Source organism: Dendrobates tinctorius, unplaced genomic scaffold, assembly GCF_039654945.1.
Source record: "Dendrobates tinctorius isolate UK_male_01 unplaced genomic scaffold, ASM3965494v1 ptg000063l, whole genome shotgun sequence".
NCBI lineage: Eukaryota > Metazoa > Chordata > Amphibia > Anura > Dendrobatidae > Dendrobates > Dendrobates tinctorius.
This window is the reverse complement of record NW_027361731.1, coordinates 6,897,009-6,919,412: the sequence shown is the minus strand read 5'-3', so window position 1 is coordinate 6,919,412 and position 22,404 is coordinate 6,897,009. Positions and strand designations below refer to the sequence as shown.

Here is a 22,404-nt window from a genome sequence, read left to right as displayed (position 1 = left end):
CCTGAAGCCTCAGTAAACCATGACACAAACATTTTATTATGTCACACAACAGAGATTTGTTGTTTTTCAATGTTTTTGCTATTGAACAGGTAAAGAGACATATTCGTGGAGGAAATAGAGAAAAACAACTACGGGACAAAGAAGCTTTATGGATTCTTCTTCTAGATGCATGTGTTCCTACTGGATTGAATTTACAGAAAGAACTCATGTTGCATTATTAATTATGTTAGTTTTATTTGGTGGTTTTAAATATGCATCACATGTTAATTAGTGCCACCTGTGTGTACTAGTTATATGCCCACACCCCTTCCCTTGGAGCTATACTGAGTTTATGAACTTTTCGTTCGAAACGCGTACGGTGTCTTCTCTACCTTCCCTCCGGTTTTCCGGTCGGGTTCATGCATTTTTGTATTCTGCATACCTATTTTATGGATATCTAAATTAAAGGTTTTGGATTTTACCCTTTTGAGCTGGACCGTCCTTTCCGTGAGGTGACATATACACACTCACTCTACAAGTCTCTCATTTCCACCGGTTTCGTCGTCCTCACCAAACTCATCAGGAGACTATTTACTATAGACCTATATTCAAGTCAAAGCCAAAGAAAACCCTAAAATCATGTATCATGTTATACGAAACAGTCAAAAAACTAGCCACATATTGGCAGATCCCAGACTTCACACTATATACTTCATAAGTTTATAAGCCACTCCAGTGTGAGGAATAGAGAGTAGGTGAAAATACAGTATATACCGCTCAGGGAACACTTAAGAGCTCCAGATATTATTTCCATATTCATGCTAAATAAATTCACAGATTGTCATGATCTCAGTGCGGGTTTGACTCGCACACGTGGGGTTAATGTCTGGAACCAGTGCTGATGACTGGCTTTTCTGGGGTTAAAGGTTGTGATCCCGATGCAGGTTTACCTGCACACCTGGGGCTATGATTGTGGCCTCTCCCTGGTTCTGGGGAAGGCTTCTTATAGCCTCAGGACACTCCCATCCCTGTCAGTTATACTTTCGCCCTTGGCATTGTGTGTTGACCCGAGTGTGTTTGTGCTGTGTTCTGGTTACTTGATTCTCTGTGTATGACTCGGTCTGTTCTCTGGATATCGCTTTGTATTCTGCCTGGTACCTTATATGTCTGTTTGGTTTTGATCTCTTGCAGTCACATGACCATAGGTCCTGTGCAAGCTTGTTCATTTTCAGTGTCCGCAGGTCCCGTGCCTCTTTACTTTCCAGCGCTGACTGGACCCTGACACTAATAGTTGAAGCACGCCTGGTCACCTCTGCTGCCCTGCTCCCCAGGTAACTCTTAGCACTGCTTCTGTACTCAGGACACGCGCACTGGCTCTATGAGCAAGTGTAGTGCGGTGTCTCTGACACAGATCTCCCAGACACTATAATTACACATATCTCTGGTCTTTATAACGATATTGCACTCATTCCCTGACAGACTGCAGCATAGCCATTAGTTAGAAGCTGCAAATGATCTTCAGAGCAGGTAAGTTTTCCCTGAGTGGTATATATTGGCCGTCTGAAAACTGGGTTTAGTCTAGGACAATTTGTCGGTACTGCTAATTGACTGCTCTTACAATACCAAACTAGGGCAGTCCCTATAGGAGGAAAATCACAATAATTATACTGTATTTTTACATACTTTCTATTCCTGACTGACCACCACTGGAGTGGCTTATATACTTACGAAGTATATAGTTTGAAGTCTGGGATCTGCCTTTATATGACTAGTTTGATGACTGTTTCAGATAACATGATACGTGATTTTAGTTTTTTTTCTGTTGTCTAGTCTCACTTGAATATAGGTCAATATTAAATAAAGTCTCCTGATGAGTCATCTTTGGTGAGGATGATGCAACCCATAGATGCTTGGAGAGTGAGTGTGTATACGTCACCTCACCCTACAAACTGAAATGTGGGGTATATGTTATTTCTATTAGTCACCCTCTGACTAACCTTCAGGGGGTAAATTATGGGCATAGTTTTACATTTGGTATTAATAAAGTTTAGTTTTATCCTTTTGTCAGCAAACCTGAGGAATGACAAGAGACAACCCTTTTAAGATCCAATTTTGGTTAAAACTATTCCATCATTATGAACATAAAAAAGGCTTCTCCCCTGTTTAACATCAGAGAAGATGTTTATTAACAGTTGATTTCCAAGTAAAATATTTCCCACATTAAGAAAATGAAAAAGGCTTCTCCTATGTGTGACTGCTCTGATGTTTAACAAGACGGTCTTTCCGGGTAAAACATTTCCCACATTCTGAACAGGAAAAAGGCTTCTCCCCTGTGTGAGTTCTCTGGTGAATAACAAGCGATGATTTCCAGTTAAAACATTTCTCACATTCTGAACATGAAAAAGGCTTCTCCTCTTTGTGAGTTCTCCAGTGGCAATCGAGAAGAGCTTTCCGGTTAAAACATTGCCCACATTCTGAACAGGAAAAAGGCTTCTCCCCTGTGTGAGTTCCCTGGTGAATAACAAGTGCTGATTTCCGGTTAAAACATTTCTCACATTCTGAACATGGAAAAGGCTTCTCTCCTGTGTGAATTCTCCGGTGCTGAACACAATCTGAATTATTGCTAAAACATTTCCCACATTCTGAACATGAAAAAGGCTTCTCCCCTGTGTGAGTTCTCCAGTGGCAATCGAGAAGAGCTTTCCGGTTAAAACATTTCCCACATTCTGAACAGGAAAAAGGCTTCTCCACTGTGTGAGTTCTCTGGTGCTTAACACAATCGGATTTATTGCTAAAACATTTCCCACATTCTGAACAGAAAAAAGGCTTCTCACCTGTGTGAGTTCTCTGGTGAATAACAAGCGCTGATTTCCGGTTAAAACATTTCTCACATTCTGAACATGGAAAAGGCTTCTCTCCTGTGTGAGCTCTCTGGTGCTTAACACAATCGGATTTATTGCTAAAACATTTCCCACATTCTGAACAGGAAAAAGGATTCTTTTCTGTGTGACTTATTTGGTGTGTAACAAGATTCCCTTTCTTGTTAAAACATTTCCCACATTCTGAACATGAAAAAGGCTTCTCCCCTGTGTGAGTTCTCCAGTGGCAATCGAGAAGAGCTTTCCGGTTAAAACATTTCCCACATTCTGAACAGGAAAAAGGATTCTTTTCTGTGTGAGTTATTTGGTGTGTAACAAGATTCCCTTTCTTGTTAAAACATTTCCCACATTCTGAACATGAAAAAGGCTTCTCCCCTGTGTGAGTTCTCCAGTGGCAATCGAGAAGAGCTTTCCGGTTAAAACATTTCCCACATTCTGAACAGGAAAAAGGCTTCTCCACTGTGTGAGTTCTCTGGTGCTTAACACAATCGGATTTATTGCTAAAACATTTCCCACATTCTGAACAGAAAAAAGGCTTCTCACCTGTGTGAGTTCTCTGGTGAATAACAAGCGCTGATTTCCGGTTAAAACATTTCTCACATTCTGAACATGGAAAAGGCTTCTCCCCTGTGTGAGTTCTCTGGTGGATAACAAAACTTGATTTATGTGAAAAATATTTCCCACATTCTGAACATGAAAAAGGCTTCTCTCCTGTGTGAGTTATTTGGTGTGAAACAAGATTCGATTTCCGGTTAAAATATTTTCCACATTCTGAACATGAAAATGACTTCTTTGCTTTAGGAGCAGTTTGTTTTTTAATGCCTCTTTTGTGACTTTGATTTTCCTTAGTAGTTGGTAATGAATCGGAAGATAGGACCTGTTCCATAGGATCAGATGACAGATCTTTGCTGTGAATGGATGATGGTATATCTGGAGTAACAGCAATCACTCCAGTTGTATCTTGTAGAATCTCAAGATCATCACATTTATAAACTGAAGATGTCATCTGTCCTTCTGATCTCCTGGTACAGTCATCTGCTAAGATAAAAAACAATTATTTTTTAATAAAATATCCTTGAGTTTTATATTTTTGATTATTTCTACTTAAACTGTTCATAAAAATGGGAAGATATGTAAAAAACTTTATTTACTAAGACAATGACAGTTGACAGTCTAATAGAAAACCTTGCTGGATGAACCAGTAGTGTGTGGTGATCCCGATCCTCTCCCCTGTCACATTTACTTTCCTTGCTTTGGAAACACTAAATGTATTTTGGTCCTGCCAATAAAGCCTATTTGAGTCTGGGTTCAACTGTTTGTTCATTCTGCCTCCCAATTATCAAATAAAAAGAAACCAATCAATGTTATGTAGGCGAAAATAATACCAAATTCTCATCTCACAAAAAACAAGTCCCCACTCAGGTCCATCATCTGTCAATGGAAAAACAGAGGTTCCCACACTATTAGTGGCTGAAAGGCTGTTAAAAAGCAACAGGGTTTCTATAAACCTACCCTGCAAAATCCGCTCTCACTTCTGAGCCTTGCAGTGTGCTCACACAACATTTAGGATCCCTGTATTTAGCAATATTATAGTGAGAAGAACCCACTTAATTTATGGTGTGTGTCTCCTGGAGCACAATCTGGGCACTATGTGTTGGGTGATAAAATGGCAAATGTGTAATTTTCACTCTCCAACATCCACTGGGTGTTAATTTCCAGAAAGTGACTGTGGAGTGAAAATATTCAGTCCTCCTATAGATTATAACCCTGAGTAAATTAATTTATAAAATGGAATCACTTTATGGGGATTTTGACTATTCTGGTTTTCTGTCATTTAGTTATATTAGGGCTCCTGCATATGGTGTGTCCAATCTCATCTGGGATCTGTTCCTGGGGTCCAGCTGGAGTAATCTGCTCCCTACTTCAGCCGACTGGAAAGTACCACACCCTACTAAAGCCCAAAGCATATGGCCGGAATCTGCCAGACACAGCGCTGTTCTCCTCTGGTTCAGTCCTCTGTGCTCAGCTCGTGGCTTGTGTATTTGTCTCCTGTTGTGACCGTGGCCCGTTTACTGACTACTCTTGTGTCTTCTGACTCTGTATTCTGTCCTTCTCACATAAGTGAGGCAGGACAATCCCACCACAATCAAACTATCAAACAGAATGAACAGGTAAAAAAAGACATAGAATAAAGAAATATGTTACATCCTCAACAACAACGTACAGTATGTATGAGGGGAGAACTCCAACAGTAAACCGGAGTTGCATTCACTAATGGTGGACCATTGGAGCTACTATGAGTCCTGACCAGAAGATTAGAGAAAATAATATTGCTCCCCATTTCAGGAGAGATTGTGCTGTAATCTGAATTTCTTAGGATCGAAAACAATATAATTTATGACATGGAGTGAATTCATGAAAACAGGGCTCGAGCCATGCCAACACATCTCCTGCAGGGGTGAATAAATGTATATTACAGCCATCAGCCACACACAGCTTAGAGATAAAACCATTACACCTGTGCCATGATATATGTAGTTTATCACAATCATCCTTGAAATTAGTTTTAATACAGACTGAAAAGTCAGCAGGCCCGGATTGATTATCTGCCCAGGCGGGTAGATGCCTGCTGGGCCGGCGGCTCTGAGCTTCAAAATGTGCCGCTGGCCCTTTAAATCTTCTGCATAGGCCCTGGTGCGCGCATATTATCTCGGTGCACACGCTGACCAGGACTGCAGCGGCACGCCCGCCGCTGCCCTCTCCTGAAGCTTTCCCAGGGGCTTTGTTCCTTCCTGTCCCACAGTGGCTGCCAAGTGCAGCTGCTGCGGTGGTGGTGCTGCTGGCGGCGGCTCCTCCACCCAGCCGGCCCTCCCTGATCCCGGAGAACGGGGGTGCAGCCGAGCAGGCACTGAAAGCTGGACGCATCAAGAAGATGGTGCGGCTGGCAGCATAGCTCCTGCTGCTGCTGGTACTTGTGCTGATCACACTGAACATCACTGTGCTGCGAGGGAGTCCTCACATGATGAACATGATGTGGAGAGGGGGGTTAAAGGCGGACTGCACATGATGATGTGAGGAGGGGGGATAAAGGGGCACTGCACATGAAGTAGGGGTTAAAAGGAACTGCAAAGCATGACATGGGGTAAAGGGGACTCCACATGATGTGGGGGTTAAAGGGGGGAATGCACATGATGTGGGGAGGGGGGTTAAAGGGGGACTGCACCTGATGATGTTGGGAGGGGGTTAAAGGGGGACTGCTCATGATGACGTTGGGAAGGGGTTAAAGGGGGACTGCACATGAAGTGGGGGGTTAAAAGGAACTGCAAAGGATGACATGGAGTAAAGGGAACTGCACATGATGAAGTGGGGGAGGGGACGGAAGACTGCAAATCATGAATGGAGAGTGTGTTAAGAGGGACAGCAATTGAATTGAAGGTGGGGGGTGGGGATAGCAAATGATGATCTGGAGAGAGCAAGTAATGAATTTTGAGGGTGGGGGAGTAAATGATGTATTGAATATGGGGTAGAGCTGTTGATAATGAATAGAGAGTGGGAGTGAGAAGACAGGACAATGAATTGGGGGGAAGGGGCACGTAAATATGAGTCGGGGTAGCAGGAGGTACATAGTGAGGGGCGTTGAGTATACAGTGACTGGAAATGAATTGGCGGAGAGAGTACAGGTGCTAATTAATTTATATATTTATTAGGTGGGGAAAGTGGCTATGCATAGCTAGAAGGGGCTCAGTGGCATATTATAATTTATATTTGGAATGGTGGGTTGTATGATAACCAATTATATATTAATGGTGGGTGCATATCTGTATTCAGATGTGTAGTGTAGAAGAAATGAAAAAAGAGGGAAATGTGCTCTGGAAGCCGTGCTGTAGGTAACTGTGTTATTTTATGCAGAGATGAGTCCTGGCTGGAAGAATTGATGGCGGTCTGCGCTGCATGAAAAAGAAAAGCAAAGATAAAGGACTTCAGCTAGAGACCTCACTGGTGAGTCAGTGTGATACCTGTACACTGACAATATACACTATATACAGAGCTCCTGTGTATAATGTCACCAGTGATCACTGTATTACCTGTACACTGATAAAGTATACTATATACAGAGCTTCTGTGTATAATGTCACTGGTGATCACTGTATTACCTGTATACTGATACTGTATACTATGTAGAGAGTTCCTGTGTAAAATGTCACCAAGTATTGTTTTTTTTTATTATTAATGTTCAGTATTGTAGTATTCAGTCACTATGTGGTGGTAATATGTGGTCTGGTCATGGTGTGATGGTATTTGTCCCTTGTGTGTTTTATTAATGGTCATTTAAAAAAATGTATGTGACTCATCCCCTTAAAGAAAATTACATAAAAATATATTTATATTTAATAAGTTAGAGTAGAGTAGGGTCGGCCAAAAAAGTCTACTGTGTCGTGGTGGTAGCTTAAAAATTATTTTGGCCAGAACAAAAGCTGCTGGCTATGTGTGTGATCTGGTGTTTGATGGGAATTGTTAATATCTGATTGATGAGGACGTGGTGAAGTTGAGTTTTTCAAAGAGTAAGCGGTGGGACTGTGGAAGGTTCGAAGGGTGGAGGTGGAGCTGGGGTGGATGGAGCCTGGGCGTAGTCTCAAGGGGGCCTGAAAATTTTGCCAGTATGTAGCACTGAAATTCCTAGTGTCAGCCCTGCTGCTCATTACCACTTTTACTGTCCTGCATACACAGCGCACAGTACCACTCCTCCTGTACGGTATATATACACTGCTCAGTACCACTTTTCCTGTCCTGTATATATACACTGCACAGTACCACTCCTGTCCTGTTGTTGGATAGGTGACATTGGTCTTTGGGAGGTTTAATATTGGTTTATTATTTTCAGGAATACTATGGTAAATTAAGAAATATTGTATTTTTCGGACTATAAGACGCACTTTTTTTCCTTCCAAAATGTGGAGGAAAATGGGTGGTGCGTTTTATAGTCCACATGTACCGGCTCTGGCTGTGGTGGGGAGGTCGGCGGGGCAGTGGGTCACAGAGGCAGGAGCTGGCGGCTACGGCTAACTCCTGTGCCCGCTGCTAAAGAGAAAATAGGTATTAGACCTACCGGTAATGATGTTTCCAGGAGTCCATCCTGACAGCACCATGGAGGACGTCCTCCTCCTCCTTACAGGGACAGGAAAGCACACGAGAGGTTAAAAGGTCCCGTCCCACCCACTTTCCCTCAGTGACTTAACAAGTACCACAACGTGGATAATGCAATAACACCATAATGATACGATCATATTACAGCATATGACATAACATAACATACCATAACAGGGAGGGAACTACCCGTGCTGTCAGGATGGACTCCTGTAAACATCATTACCGGTAGGTCTAATACCCATTTTCCAGGACGTCCCCCTGACAGCACCATGGAGAGTACCAAAGCACCTCCTTAGGCTGGGATTACCGCCTGGAGAACCTTTCTCCCACATGCGGTATGTTGACCTGATAGCACATCGAGCTTGTAGTGCTTGCAAAAAGTATTAAAACTGGCCCAGGTTGCTGCCCTACAGATCTGTTCAACTGAGGCGCCTGCTGGCTCGGCCCAAGAGGCCGATACTGCCCTTGTAGAGTGGGCCTTTAGAGTATCTGGCGGGTTGACGCCTTCCGACTGGTAAGAGTCTGAAATCACCAACGTTATCCATCTTGCGATGGATGCTTTAGACGCTTTCTTCCCCTTATTTTTTCCCCCAAAAAGGATGAACAGGTTTGGGTCTATACGCCAACTGTTGGTGGCCTCGAGATAGTTTATAACTGCCCGTCTCACATCCAGTGAGTGGAGGCGCTGTTCCTTCTCGTTACGAGGATTGTCGCAGAAGGATGGTGACACTATCTCCTGATTTATATTTTGGTAAGAGGCTACCTTTGGGATAAATGACGGATCTAATCTTAGTTATATGATCTTGTCTGATCTGGAGATATGGATCCTTGGTGGAGAGGGCCTGGATCTCCCCTATTCTTTTGGCCGTGGTAATGGCTACAAGGAAGGCCGTTTTCCGAATGAGAGTTGAGATGGTCATTCTCTCGCTGGGAACGTATGGGTCCCTACATAGGGTTCTAAGGACCAGACCAAGGTCCCAAGGCGGGGTGAGCTGCCTAATCCTGGGGCGAAGACGTTGCATGGCCCTTAGAACTGTAGGAAGTCTAGGACACTAGGGAGGTCAGGGGTACCTGCCACGAGGTCGGACCTGCCACCGTCCAGACAGACTCTCTTCCATATCTTCCGGTAGATTGCGGATGTAACTGGCTTCCTGCTGGCTAGTAAGGTAGATATGACCTGATCTGATAAGCCCTTTGCCTTCAGGATGTCCCTTTCAGGATCCACGCCGAGAGGTGGAGTCTTGCTGGATTCGGGTGGCTGATCGGGCCCTAGTGGATGACGTCTTCCCTTAGGGGTAGCTCAACTGGGCTTCCTACCGCCATGGCTCCTAGTAAGGGAAACCAGCTTCTCTTCGGCCAGTATGGAACTATCAATATCACTCTTGCACGTTCCTCGCGGATCTTCCCGAGTACCGCTGGTATGAGCGCTAGAGGTGGGAATGCGTACGAGAGGGGCTCTTCTCAGACCTGACTTAGGGCGTCTACACTGTCCGGGTGGTCCGCTGGGTTCAGTGAGTAGAATCTGGAGACCTTTGAGTTTTTCCGGTTTGCGAATAGGTCTATTCTGGGGGTCCCCCACCGCTGACATAATTGATGGAAGATCTCTTCGTTCAGCTCCCACTCTGTCGGGCAGACCTGCTGCCTGCTTAGGTAATCTGCTACCACGTTCTGGGAACCCTCCAGGTGGATTGCCGTTACTGAGAGGACCACTCCCTCTGCCCATGCAAATATTTGTTCTGCTAGAGCCTGGAGTGGTCGGTGCCTTGGGCCTCCCTGGTGCTTCAGGAATGCGACTGCCGTTACGTTGTCCGACAATATTCGAATGTGTCAATTCTTCACGACCGACTGGTTCTGCCACAGGGCTTCCCAGACCACAAAGAGCTCCCTGAAGTTGGACGATCTGTTTCTGATGTTGACTGGCCATTCTCCCTGGAAAATCTTCCCTTCTATGTGGGCTCCCCATCCCCACGTACTGGCGTCTGTGGTGATTACTACATAAGGACAGGTTGTCCATAGCACGCCTACCCGCAAGTTCTTGGGCTGTGTCCACCATCGTAGTGACCTTTTCACTGGACCTGGCAGTGTTATGGGCCTGTCGAGTGAAGCCTGATGCCTGTCCCACTTTGCGAGAATTTCCTTCTGCAAGGGTCTCGAATGGAACTGGGCCCATCTGACACACGGAATGCAAGCCGTCATCAGGCCCAAGACCTCCATCGCCCCTCTTAAGGAGGAGCGATGCTTCAAGAGGTCCTCTGCTCTGTCCTGAATAATCCTTTGCTTCTTTCGTGGTGGAAAGGATATTCTGCCTCCTGAATCTAGGAGAACTCCCAGGAAGATCTTTCTGCTTTATGGTGTTAGGTCTGACTTCTGTTCGTTGATCACCCAGCTGAGGAACTCCAGTATTACGACCGTTTGGTTTCTGTCTCGAATAAGCTTTTCCTCTGATTTTGCCACCAGGAGGAAGTCGTCTAAGTACGGTATTATAACGATACCCTGATTTCTCAGGTAGGCCACTACCTCCGCTACCATCTTTGTGAATATTCGAGGGGCTGAAGCTAGCCCGAATGGAAGGCATTGGAACTGGAAGTGGCAGGTCCGGGTCAGTAGTCTGACTGCGAATATTAGCAGTCTCTGGGATGAGGGATGGATAGGGACCTGATAGTACGCATTCTTCAGGTTGAGGGTACACATGACGGCATTCCTGTCTATTAGATATATTGCCGACCGTATTGATTCCATCCGAAACCTCTTGTACGTAACCCAGGCATTTAGAGGTTTTAAGCTTATAATAGTTTGGGCCTCTCCGGATGGCTTTGCAATGGAGAACAGGGAGGAGTAGTGACCCTTTCCGACAGAAGAACTGGCACTATAACCTCTGACCTGAGCATGTCCTGTAGATCTGTCCACATGGCAGAGTCCGCCAGGACTACAGTGGGGATGATATATCTGTCGGGGGGAGAGGAGCAACATTCTATGCTATAACCTTCTGCAATGGTTCTGAGGACGCACTGGTTGTGGGTAATCCGGGCCCACCTTCCTACGAAGTCGCGGAGTCTCCCCCAGATACCTGGAGGTTGACGCAAAAGGGGGGCCTTGCTTCCACCATGGCTGTGGGAGTTTCTATAGGAGCCCCTGTTGGATCTACCCAGGCTCCTAAAGTCGGTTTGTCTCCTAAAAAAGGGGCCTCTCCGAAAGGGCTGGGGCCGTTTGGGCTTTTTCTCTGGGAAGCCTTTATTTTTATCGGACACCTGCTCTAAGATGCTATCTAGGGCCGGTCCGAACACCCTTGTGCCTGAAAAGGGAATGGAGCATAGTTTTGCCTTTGAAGCATTATCCCTTGACCAGGATTTAAGCCATACCGCTCTCCTAGCTGCATTGGAGAGGGAGCTGTTCCTGGATGTGAACCTTATCAATTCGGCTGACGTATCTCACAGAAACGCTGTGGCTGATTTCATCATGGGAAGGGACGCTAAGATCTCGGAACCTTGTTGGTTAGGTTCTCTTCCAACTGACCAACCCATAAGAACATGGACCTGGCCACCGAGGTGGCTGCTATGTTAGCCCTAGTAAGGGCTGCCGCCGTTTCCCATGTTCTCTTTAATAGGACATCAGCCTTCCGGTCCATCGGATCCCGGAGACTTGATGAGTCCTCGAACGGTAGGGCAGTCTTTTTGGTGACCTTAGCTACAGGAACATCGATCTTAGGAATTTTCTCTATTAATCGTGTTTCCTCTGGGTCAAAGGGCAGTCGGCTCTTAAAATCGCGGGACAGCACGAGTCGACGCTCTGCCTCCTTACACTCCTCTAGAACCATTGTCTTAATGTGTTCGCTCACAGGGAACACAGTGTTTCCGAGCGACCAGTCCCCCGAACATCAGGTCCTGTCTAGATTGTGGCTTAGGAACTTCTTCGATCTGCATGGTGCTCCTGACCGCCTGCACCAGCTCATCAGTGTCCTCTAGCCTGAACAGGTATTTCCTGCCCTGGTCCCGTCTATCGGTCGGTATCTCTCCTTCTTCCTCGGGGTCGAAGTCCCGGAAGTCTGACCCTTCAATCGAGCTTGCTTCCGAGACTAAGTCTGCCTCCCACCTCGGCCGCTTGCGGCTTGGCCCCGGACTGGGGGACTGCTGCCGCGAAAGGCTGGACCTGGAGGCCTGTACTTCCTCCCGAATCAGGGATCGCATCTCCGCAAGGAGGGACGGCTGTTCATCTCTTACGACCCTTGAAGTGCAGGGTCCGCAGAGGGTTTGGATATGGGTGTCTGGCAGCTTTACCCTGTATACCGGGCATCTGACATACTTAGATGTGGCTTTAGCTGGGTCCTTATTCACTGTCGGGGGGCTGCTGGGGTTCCCTTTTCCTATTTAACATAAGACAGGGATGGTCGGGTCAGTCGTCCTGGCCTGCGGGGGATGCTGTGTGACGGACTGATTGCGCCAGGCACACTTACCCCTCCATCTGTCGGAGCTTCTGGGTGCATTACCGCTGAACCTGCCGGGTAGACGCTGAGCTGCAGGCGCGCGCTGTTTCAAAGACAGCGCGTGACGTCACCGGTAGTGACGCACGTCTTCTCGCGATAGCCCGAACGTCGCGCCAAATTCTTCCTCTTCCTGCCCGTCTCTAGGCCCCACCTGCGCCTCTGAGGGTGCTCTGTTTGTAATGCCGGCGCCCGCACCGCCCGCTCTCACCGTCTGCTGCCTGCAGGGGACCGGTCTGTGACTGCCACAGCGGCGCTGCCTGGAGCAGAGAGCCTCCCACCGGGAGGAGCGGCTCCCTCCAGGAGCGACGTTCTGCTCCTGGCCTTTGGGGCAGAGGGACTCCCCACCGGGGAGTGTCGGCCCTGGGCGTCTTCACAGGGGGAAGGTTTAGACTGGCCGCCCGATCCCCCCGGGCCCTCCGGTAAGCTTCCTGGGCGATCCTCTCGCGTGTCCCGCAGAGACAGGAAAGACACTGAGGGAAAGGGGGTGGGACAGGACCTTTTAACCTCTCGTGTGCTTTCCTGTCCCTGTAAGGAGGAGGAGGACGTCCTCCATTGTGCTGTCAGGGGGACGTCCTGGAAATGAATTTTCACTGCATTCCACCCCCATGGACGTGGAGGGCAATGAATATATTTCTTTTTAGCATCCTGGTATGATTGGCCCCATCCTTATTCTGGTATGAATGGCCCCCACCCCCATTCCTGGTATGCATTGCCCCATCCTTATCCTGATATGATTGGTCCCATCCTTTCCTTATCCTGATATGCATGGCACCATCAGAAAAGATTAAAAAAACAAACCATTACACTTACCTTCCTGGAGCTCCCTCGCAGCGTCCTGCTCCATTGCCAACAGCTGCTTAATGCTTGTAAGCAGCGCATGGCAGGGATGTCATGCGCTGCTTGCAAGCTGAAAGGCAGCTGCCAGAATACTCAGTGCTCTGCATGCAGGGACTGTTTGCACAGAGAGCAGTGAGTATTCATTGCTCTTCAGTAGCGCGCAGTGTCAGCCAGAGCAGAAGGAAAGCTCCAGCTGAGACTGTGCACGCTACTGAACAGCAATGAATACTCACTGCTCTCTGCGATGAACAGTCCTGGCAGGGAGCACTGAGTATTCTGACAGCTGCCCTTCAGCTTGAAAGCAGTGCATAAAGTCCCTGCCAAGCGCTGCTTACAAGTATAAAGCAGCTGCTGGCGTCGGAACAAGATGCTGCAAGGGAGTGCTGGGAAGGTAAGTGTAATGTTTGTTTTTTCATCTTTTCTGAGAGGGCCATGCATACTAGGATAAGGAAAGGATGGGATCAATCATATCAGGATAAGGATGGGGTCATACATACAAGGACTGGGATGGGGGCCAGTCATAACAAGTAAAGGATGGAGCCCTGCAGACCAGGACAGGGATGGGGCCATGCATACCATTATATGGATGAGGGTGATCATTCCTACCAGGATAGGGATGAGGAGCCATGCATACTAAGACGAGATGGGGCCCTGCCTACCAGGATAGGGATGGAGCCATGCATACTAGGACGAGATGGGGACCCTGCATATCAGTATAGGTATGAGGGCGATTGTTCCTGCCAGTATAGGGATGAGAAGGTCATGCATACCAGGCCAGGGATGAGGTGGCATGCATACCAGGATAGGGATGAGGGAGCCATGCATGCCAGGATAGGGATAAGGGGCCATGTGTTTCAGGATGGAGATGAGGGGACCATATTTACCAGGATATTAAGTACAGAATTGACCACATTTTTGCTTCGGTCTTTTTTCCCCCTAATTTCCTCCTCTAAAACCTAGGTCTGTCTAATAGTCTGAAAAATACAGTGTTGTGAGGCAGTGACCGGTATCATATGTGAGGGTCGCTATGTGTCCTCCAGGATGTGCACAGAAATGTATTAGATCCGCTGGAGTGCCTTGTGATCACAGCAATGTGCCTCTGACTCGCAGAGCAGAATAAAAGTACGTTCACACCTGGTCAAGCAATTTGGACCAAGGAGTTTATTTAGGAAAACACGGTATGGGCTTTTATTTTTTAAACGGACTGCAGAAAGGTAGTCTTATGAGTGGCCTACGGCCACAGGATGGAAAAGGAAAAAAACCCTGCTGGAAGGGTTGTTTTGGTCAGTGTTGCTCTGGTGAGGAAACAGAGCAGGTGATCTGCAGTGCACACCCTGTGCGAGTTAACACAGGGCCAGCAGAGCCAAAGGTACTGGCAACCCTCCCTGCATACCCGGCAGTACGTCGCTCACAGCAACTGCCCTGGACTGGTGTTTTGTTTACCCGGCTGCGATCTGGAAGATACAGCGTGCTGTGCATTGAGTGAGTTTTGTTGGACATTAAAATCCTTTCTGTTTTGAACTTGCTGAGTCACTGCCTCATAACTGCACAGCATCGACACCGCTGCTTTACATACGGTGGAGAATGCGGGCAGTGTGAATTGAGGCATACCCAAAGCGTGCTGCATGTCGTATATTAGGCCTGCAAAGCTGCAGCTTAAGCTGACTGATAAGATGGAGGAAATAGTGAGACAGTTGGCCGCCTCGCAGGTGCGAATGCAGAAGCTGCAAGAGGAACAGCAGCAGCAGCTACAGCAGCAGCGGTAAACCAACAATTTAATTCTGCAGCAGATTGCGGCTCTGCAAGAGGCAGGATCCCCAGCCACTACATACCGATCGGAAGCCCGGTACAAGGTCCGTTCAGCGCTGAGAAAAATGGCACCTGAGGACGACATGGAGGCTTTTCTCACCATCTTTGAATGCACTGCAGAGCGGGAGAACTTGCCGGTGGCTCAGTGGGCTGAAGTGGTCTCCAACTTCTTGACGTGAGATGCCCAAAAGGCCTACCTGAACCTGTCGGGACGATGCCCTGGACTATGGGAAGCTGAAAGGTGAGATCCTTGATCGACTGGGGGTTAATACATATGTGCGGGCCCAACAGGTGTTCCAGTGGTCCTTTTCTGAGACTTTCCCAGCCCGGTCTCAAGCTTATGACTTACTGCAACTGGTAAGAAAATGGCTACAGCCTGAGACTTTAACCCCGATCCAGATGGTAGAGAGGGTGGTGGTCGACCGACTGGTGAGGGCCCTGCCAGCCGCCATACAGTGTTGAGTGGGGCAAGGGGACCCGGGCACTCTGGATCAGGTGGTCCGACTGGTGGAGCAGTATACAGTCACTCAAGACTTTATACAGGACACTGCCCCACGTCATCTGTCACGTAAGGCCCTGTCAGCTTAGGAGCCTGGGAAAAATCCACAATCCTCTACCAAGGTCCATACGGATCATGCCCGAACTGAGGGAATATCTCAGAAGGAGAGTGTCAACCGCCCGTGTCCCCTAACGTGGCCCCACGGTTCCCTCGTGCCCCAGTTCTTAAGTGTTGGCAATGCCAAGAGCCTGGACATGTGATTGCTAACTGCCCCCCAACAACCAAACCCATGGACTGCGGGTATACCCGCCGGGTATCTATGTATGCCCAGCCAGTCTGCACTGCCTCTACAAACCCTGCTGGTACTGAACGTCATCTGTACCAGGTACTCGTTAATGGGTACCAGACGGACGCTCTCTTGGACTCGGGGAGTTTGGTAACTATGGTGCATGGGTCCCTGGTTGCTAGGGACAGTCCTAATGGGCGTAAGGTGGGGATGGTGTGCATACATGGGACCGCCGAGAGTACCCGACCGTGGAGGTCACCTTCTCCACCCCGTGTGGGGAAGTAAAACATGTGGTGGGAGTAGTAAAGACTCTTCCATATGGGACTGTATTGGGAAGAGACTTGCCCCTGTTCTGGTCCCTGAGGGAGACCAGAGTTAACCCTCTCAGGGACAATGGTATTCCGTGCGCTGAACCTGAAGACGCCGAGTCAGGGATACCTGCCATAGGGGTCATCAACCTAGGGACAGGATGTATCCCTGATAGGTTTTCCTTAGAGGTATTGGCAGGGGAGGTCGAAGAGACCCCACCGATCCCTGAACTAGAGTTGTCCTCTGGTAAGTTCGGGACAGCTCACCTCCAGGATCCCACTTTGGCACGGGCACAGGAGAGAGTAATTGAGATAAATGGGGTGGCTCAGCAACCAGGTGCGGAGATGGAGTTCCCACGGATGGTATTCAACCAGGAGATACTGTACAGGGTTGATAAAATCAGGGGTGAGGTGGTAGAACAGCTGGTAGTGTCCCAGCCCTACCGCCGGGTGGTGCTCGACATGGCTCACGCGCTCACATGCTGGGAGGGCATTTGGGAGCCAAAAAGACTCAGGAGCGCATACTGCAGCGGTTCTTCTGGCCAAGTGTCTACGCTGAGGTCCAAAGGTATTGTGAGACGTGTCCGGAGTGCCAACTGATCTCGCCCACCTCGAACTACCGGAGCCCATTGGTGCCTCTGCCCATTATAGAGGTACCCTTTGAGCGGATTGCGATGGATCTGGTAGGGCCAGTAGTAAAATCCGCCCGGGGTCACCAACATGTATTGGTAGTCATAGACTACGCCACCCGGTATCCAGAGGCGATACTGCTCCACCACACCTCGGCTAAATTAATAGCCAGGGAACTGTTTGCCATGTTTTGTCGCCTTGGGCTACCCAAGGAGATCTTGACAGATCAGGGAACCCCTTTTATGTATAAGTTGACCAAGGAGCTGTGCAAGTTGCTCCAAATTAAATAGCTATGTACATCGGTATATCATCCACAAACCTAAGGGTTGGTGGAGAGGTTTAATAAGACCCTCAAAGCCATGCTAAAAAAGGTGGTCGCCAAGGTGGTCTCATGTTCGCCATCCGCGAGGTATCACAGGTGTCCACGGGGTTCTCCCCATTTGAGCTACTGTACGGCAGGCACCCGAGGGGACTGATGGATGTAGCCAAAGAGATGTGGGAACAGGAGCCCACTCCCCATAAGAGTGTCATCGAGTATGTGGCAAAATTGCAGGATCGGATTGCGGTCGTGCGGCCCATAGTAAAGGAGCATCTGTTGAATGCGCAGGCTGCTCAGAGCCGTACGAATAATAAAAGGGCCACGGTCAGGACCTTTAAAGAAGGGGACCGGGTGTTGGTACTAGTACCCACCCCAGAGAGTAAACTCATGGCGAAGTGGCAAGGGCCTTATGAGATACGGGGGAACGTGAATTATAAGGTGTACCAACCTGGGAAAAGGAAACCCGAGCAGCAGTACCATGTAAACCTGCTAAAAGGCATGGAAGGACCGGGAATGTTTGATCACGGAGGCGACTCCAGTCATACCAACAGAGGGCCCTCTGGCACTGGCCAAGGACACAGCTGGGGAACAGGTTAAAATATATGACTCTCACCAAACAGCAGCGGCGGGACGCTCGGGCCCTCGTGCAGAGGAATATGGACGTATTCTTAGAGCCGCCAGGCCGGACCTCGGTGATGCAACATGACATTATCACTGAGCCCTAGGTAAGGGTGCGGATGAAACCGTACCGAGTACCAGAAGCCCGAACGTAAGCCATCGCAGCCGAGGTGAAGCAAATGCTTCACTTGGGAGTCATTGAAGAGTCCTGAAGTGAGTGGGCCAGCCCCATTGTCCTGATACCGAAACCCAATGGGTCTTTACGCTTCTGTAATGACTTCAGGAGGTTAAATGAAGTGTCAAAATTTGACCTCTATCCCATGCCATGGGTGGACGAGCTAATTGAGAGATTAGGGAAGGCCCAGTACTTCACCACGCTGGACCTCACAAAAGGCTACTGGCAGGTCCCCTTAACTGAGTCTGCGAAAGAAAAGACCGCTTTTATAACACCAGAGGGCCTCAATCAATATGTTGTCTTGCCTTTTGGATTACATGGGGTTCCGGCCACGTTCCAAAGGCTGAAGGACATTGTGTTGGCGCCTCACTGGGGTTACGCGTCGGTCTATTTGGAAGACAGTCATTTTAGTACCAACTGGGATACTCATCTGTCCCAGGTACAAGCAGTGATGGAGTCTCTTAGAATCGCGGCGTTAACAGCCAACCCAAAAAAGTGCGCGATAGGTCTCACCGAGACCCGGTACTTAGGATACGCGATTGGTCGAGGGGTTATCAAACCCCAAGTTAACAAAATTGAGGCCATTCAAAACTGGCCCAAGACCTTAAGTACCAAACAAGTGAGGGCATTCCTTGGCATCATTGGGTACTACCGCCGGTTTATACCCAATTTTGCTGGGAAACCAGCACCCCTAACGGATCTGCTAAAGGGGAAGAAGATGGTGATGGTCCGGTGGAATCCTCAAGCGGAGGAAGCATTCCACTCTCTGAAGTCGGCGTTGTGTGGACAGCCAGTCCTCATCAGCCCCGACTTCAAGAAATCCTTTATTGTCCAGCTGATGCCTCAGAGGTAGGCTTAGGAGTGGTGCTGTCACAAGAGGTGAACAGGGATGAGCATCCAGTCACCTATTTGAGCCGGAAGCTGACCCCGGCAGAGAAAAATTATAGCGTAGTGGAGAAGGAGTGCTTGGCGATTATATGGGCCTTGGAGTCATTGCGCTACTATTTGCTATTGTACAGAAATTCACACTTCACACTCACTGCACATTTAATGTCAATCATTAAAACAACTTTTGGCCAGAAAGACTGGACCTGGTCTTGTAGGGACCATATGAGCACATTCAGCAGCGCACATGGGAGAAGGTAGATTCATATCAGGGTTCTAGGAAGCCAACAGCATCATTACCCTCCGATTTCTGATACAGACCCATCATAATACTTTTCTTCAAGTGATTTTCTAATTTATCAGAACATTCTATGTACGCGGTGATTTGGATTTGTAGTTTACAGACCTGGGCAGGTAACGGTCAACATCTTCTAATTCCAGGGGCAGATGGATCATCCAGGTGATAAGTTCTATAGAAAAGGGCTTTCAATGCCCAAAGTCATTTGAACAGTTTTGGGTGAAGGAGAATGTTGTGGTCTAGAGGCAAAATGGTGATCAGGGTAATACGGCCGGACTACACCACCGATAAAGCAGCCACAGCTGGTGACTGAGAAGAATCTGTGACTTCTCTGCATTAGTGGTTACCACTCACCTGGGTAGTCATATGTGGGAATCTCCTCTTTACACCGCTCATCACCTCTCACATATGTCCCTGTAGCATTAACATGGGTCAGATCTTCACCCTGAAACAAATATTATAAAAGTCACGTACAGATGGAGAAGTTGCATCTATGATCAGCTTTAATCCTGCCTTCCCCACCATTCTTATTACACATGTATAAAACATATAATACTGGTGGATAAAACAAGACTGAGCACAAGACCTTCAAAACCATCTACACATCATAGGGGAGATCTCATGACACGTTCTCTCCATTTACCTGATGATCCTGAGGAGCATAGGGATCTTCTTGTTTACAGTTCTGTTGAAGTAGAGGACGGGTACATCTCTGTGGTGTTGTCCGTTTACTGGATAGAACTGGAGGAAGCACATACAGGGACTGAATTCATTCTTTTCATATAGATATAGGCCGAGTATATTTAGTCCTGTCTCTTACCTGGTGATGTGAGGAGCTGGGGAACCTCCATTATGACGTTCTTGTACAGATCTCTGTGTCCTTCTAAATACTCCCACTCCTCCATGGAGAAATAGACAGCAACATCCTGACACCTTATAGGAACCTGACACATACAATAATACCGTCATTCCCCCGATCCCTTCATAGCGTTACTGTGTAATGTCCAAACATTCCCAGCAGTGTTACCTCTCCAGTCAGCAGCTCAATCATCTTGTAGGTGAGTTCTAGGATCTTGTGGTCATTGATGTTCTCATGTATCAGGGAGTGAGATGAAGGTCCCGTGATTGGGCTCAGGGTTCTTCCGCAACCCTCAGACACAGAGTCCTGACTGCGTTCACTAGAGGTCTTCTTCACTACTGTGTAATCCTGGTTATGGAGAGACACATTAATAAATCTCACTACAGACATTTCCAGAGTCCTCACCTCTCCAGTTCTGTCCATCTGTTATTCCCATAGATAAGAATGATGTAATGTGACGTCATCAGGATCTCTCACCTCTCCAGTAAGCCGGAAGAGGATCTCTAGGGTGAGGTGTAATATCCTCTCCGCCATCTTTTCTCTTTCCATGTCTATCTTTGATGGGTAAATCAGGAATATTCTCTTTTGTAGAAGGTCTTCACTGAGAGGATCCGATATTGTAGAGATCTGAATGAGAAGAAAATAAGCCGATGTAACAATATAAAAATCTTGAGTAATACAATAACTGGGGATAATAAGGGAAACATAAGAGGAAATTATTTTACACTATTTTATTTTCTTCTTTACATATACTAATAAAACCTATATATTTAGGCCACAGACAACAAGCAGTTTCTCCCTCGGAGTCGGCAGCTGAATACGTTTCTCATAGACTCATCTTCCATAACGCTAATTCTCATCTCATTTACCGACACTGTAATCGGCACTAGCAATACTGCAGGAGATATTCATTACACGTGACAGGAGAAATAACTACTTCACGATGAGGACGACATCTTCATCTTCTACTACACCTCTAGAAACATATTTGGCCAGAGTCCGTCACTGACTCCATCCCCACCGGCCGTCTATATGAAGGTTTCCCGTTTTCACCGGACTGTAATCTTCTATCACGTTAGATCTCAGCTCTGATTCACACACAGAAGTTTGAGGCTTTTAGAAAAGCTTTTTTGTAAGAACATCAAGACAGAAGTTATTTGCTGCCAATTTCTCAATGTAATCTTCCATATATTACATGAAAAACACCAAAAAAGTGTGAAATATTCCTAAAATAATTATAGTGAAGTGTTGAGGCACCAAATAGAAAGTTTTTACCCAGTATATGAACACATTGAACCAATGTTACAACCTCCACTGTATTAAATCTTCAGGGTGACTATTTATTATCAAGACAATGGAATGAAGAAAATCAGCACTCACCCCTTTTGGAAGATACTTCAGTCCTTTTTAATTTATTTGATTCAGGACAACGACATAAAGTGCAACAGTGCTAGCAGCGTCAAGGCAGGTGCAGTGATTTCGAAAAAAAAAAAAAAGATATGACGGACAAGCGTTTTGGACTTAATTTGCGCTTCTACTGGTCTGTGTTCCACTGGTCTAAGAATATGGATCAGTAGGACTGAAGTGTCTTCTAAAATGGGTGAGTGCTGACTTTCTCCATTCCGTTATCTTGATTACAAAAATAAAATTGAGGATGGTGGTACTGTGGGAACATTATACGATATGTGGGGGCCAAAAAAGGGGCTCCGTACTATGAGAGTAATAAATGTGTCATGATCCAGACCGGGTTTTGAGTCCTGTCTTCCCCTCTCCTGGGCTGGTCAGGTCAGGGGTTAACTTTTCTCTGCCTCGTTCTGGTGTCAGGTCTGCTATTTCTCTGCGCTGCATCCTGCAGGCAGTGTCAGTTATATTTTCTGCCTACGGCATGAGTAGCGGACTCTAGTGATACCCTGATTTGCCCTGCTGTGTTTAGCTGACTTTGCCCATGTCTGTTCCTTCCTCTCTTCCTTCCCCAACTTAGTGTTTCCCTTAGTGTTTAGATTTCCCTGTACTTGACTCTGCTTTGGCTAAGCCCTGATCCTGTCTCTTGCTTCTTGTACATCTGCTTCTGACCAGTACTAACCTTTTGACGCTCCTCAGACTCTGTGTTTGGTATTCCCCTTGGTACTTTGCTTCTCTCTGGTATCGACCCGGCTTGGTTGACTATTCTGCTACCACCTGGTGGTAGCCTCACTGCAGTGCTGCTGGTCTGCTCTGAGTAGAATTGCAGTCCTCCCTCCACTTTGCTGCCATCTAGTGGAGCTTGCATTTACTTGCAGAGCTGCAGCGTGACATTATAACTGACCATAGACAGTTTTTTTTTTCTTTGTTCCGCTCTTTATGGATCCACTTCATACTCTAGCGGATCAGAGGTCTAATCTGACTCAAATGTTGC

At 47.3% G+C, this 22,404-nt stretch overlaps 1 protein-coding gene across 2 annotated transcripts in view; it reads right to left on the bottom strand.

Annotated features, from left to right (window-relative positions):
* Positions 1-2,141: 2,141 nt before the first annotated feature.
* The window catches only part of LOC141094213 (uncharacterized), a 45,089-nt gene continuing 24,826 nt past the window's right edge, over positions 2,142-22,404 (bottom strand). The window contains exons 2-7 of one of the 2 annotated variants that reach the window (XM_073580010.1): positions 20,487-20,636; positions 20,178-20,357; positions 19,971-20,094; positions 19,794-19,891; positions 19,505-19,595; positions 2,142-3,896 (exon numbers count right to left, since the gene is read on the bottom strand). In XM_073580010.1, coding sequence (XP_073436111.1) covers positions 2,224-3,896; positions 19,505-19,595; positions 19,794-19,891; positions 19,971-20,094; positions 20,178-20,357; positions 20,487-20,636 — 2,316 coding nt within the window. In that variant the 3' untranslated portion in view covers positions 2,142-2,223. The remainder of the gene's footprint in view (positions 3,897-19,504; positions 19,596-19,793; positions 19,892-19,970; positions 20,095-20,177; positions 20,358-20,486; positions 20,637-22,404) is intronic. The other variant, XM_073580011.1, reaches the window with a different exon arrangement.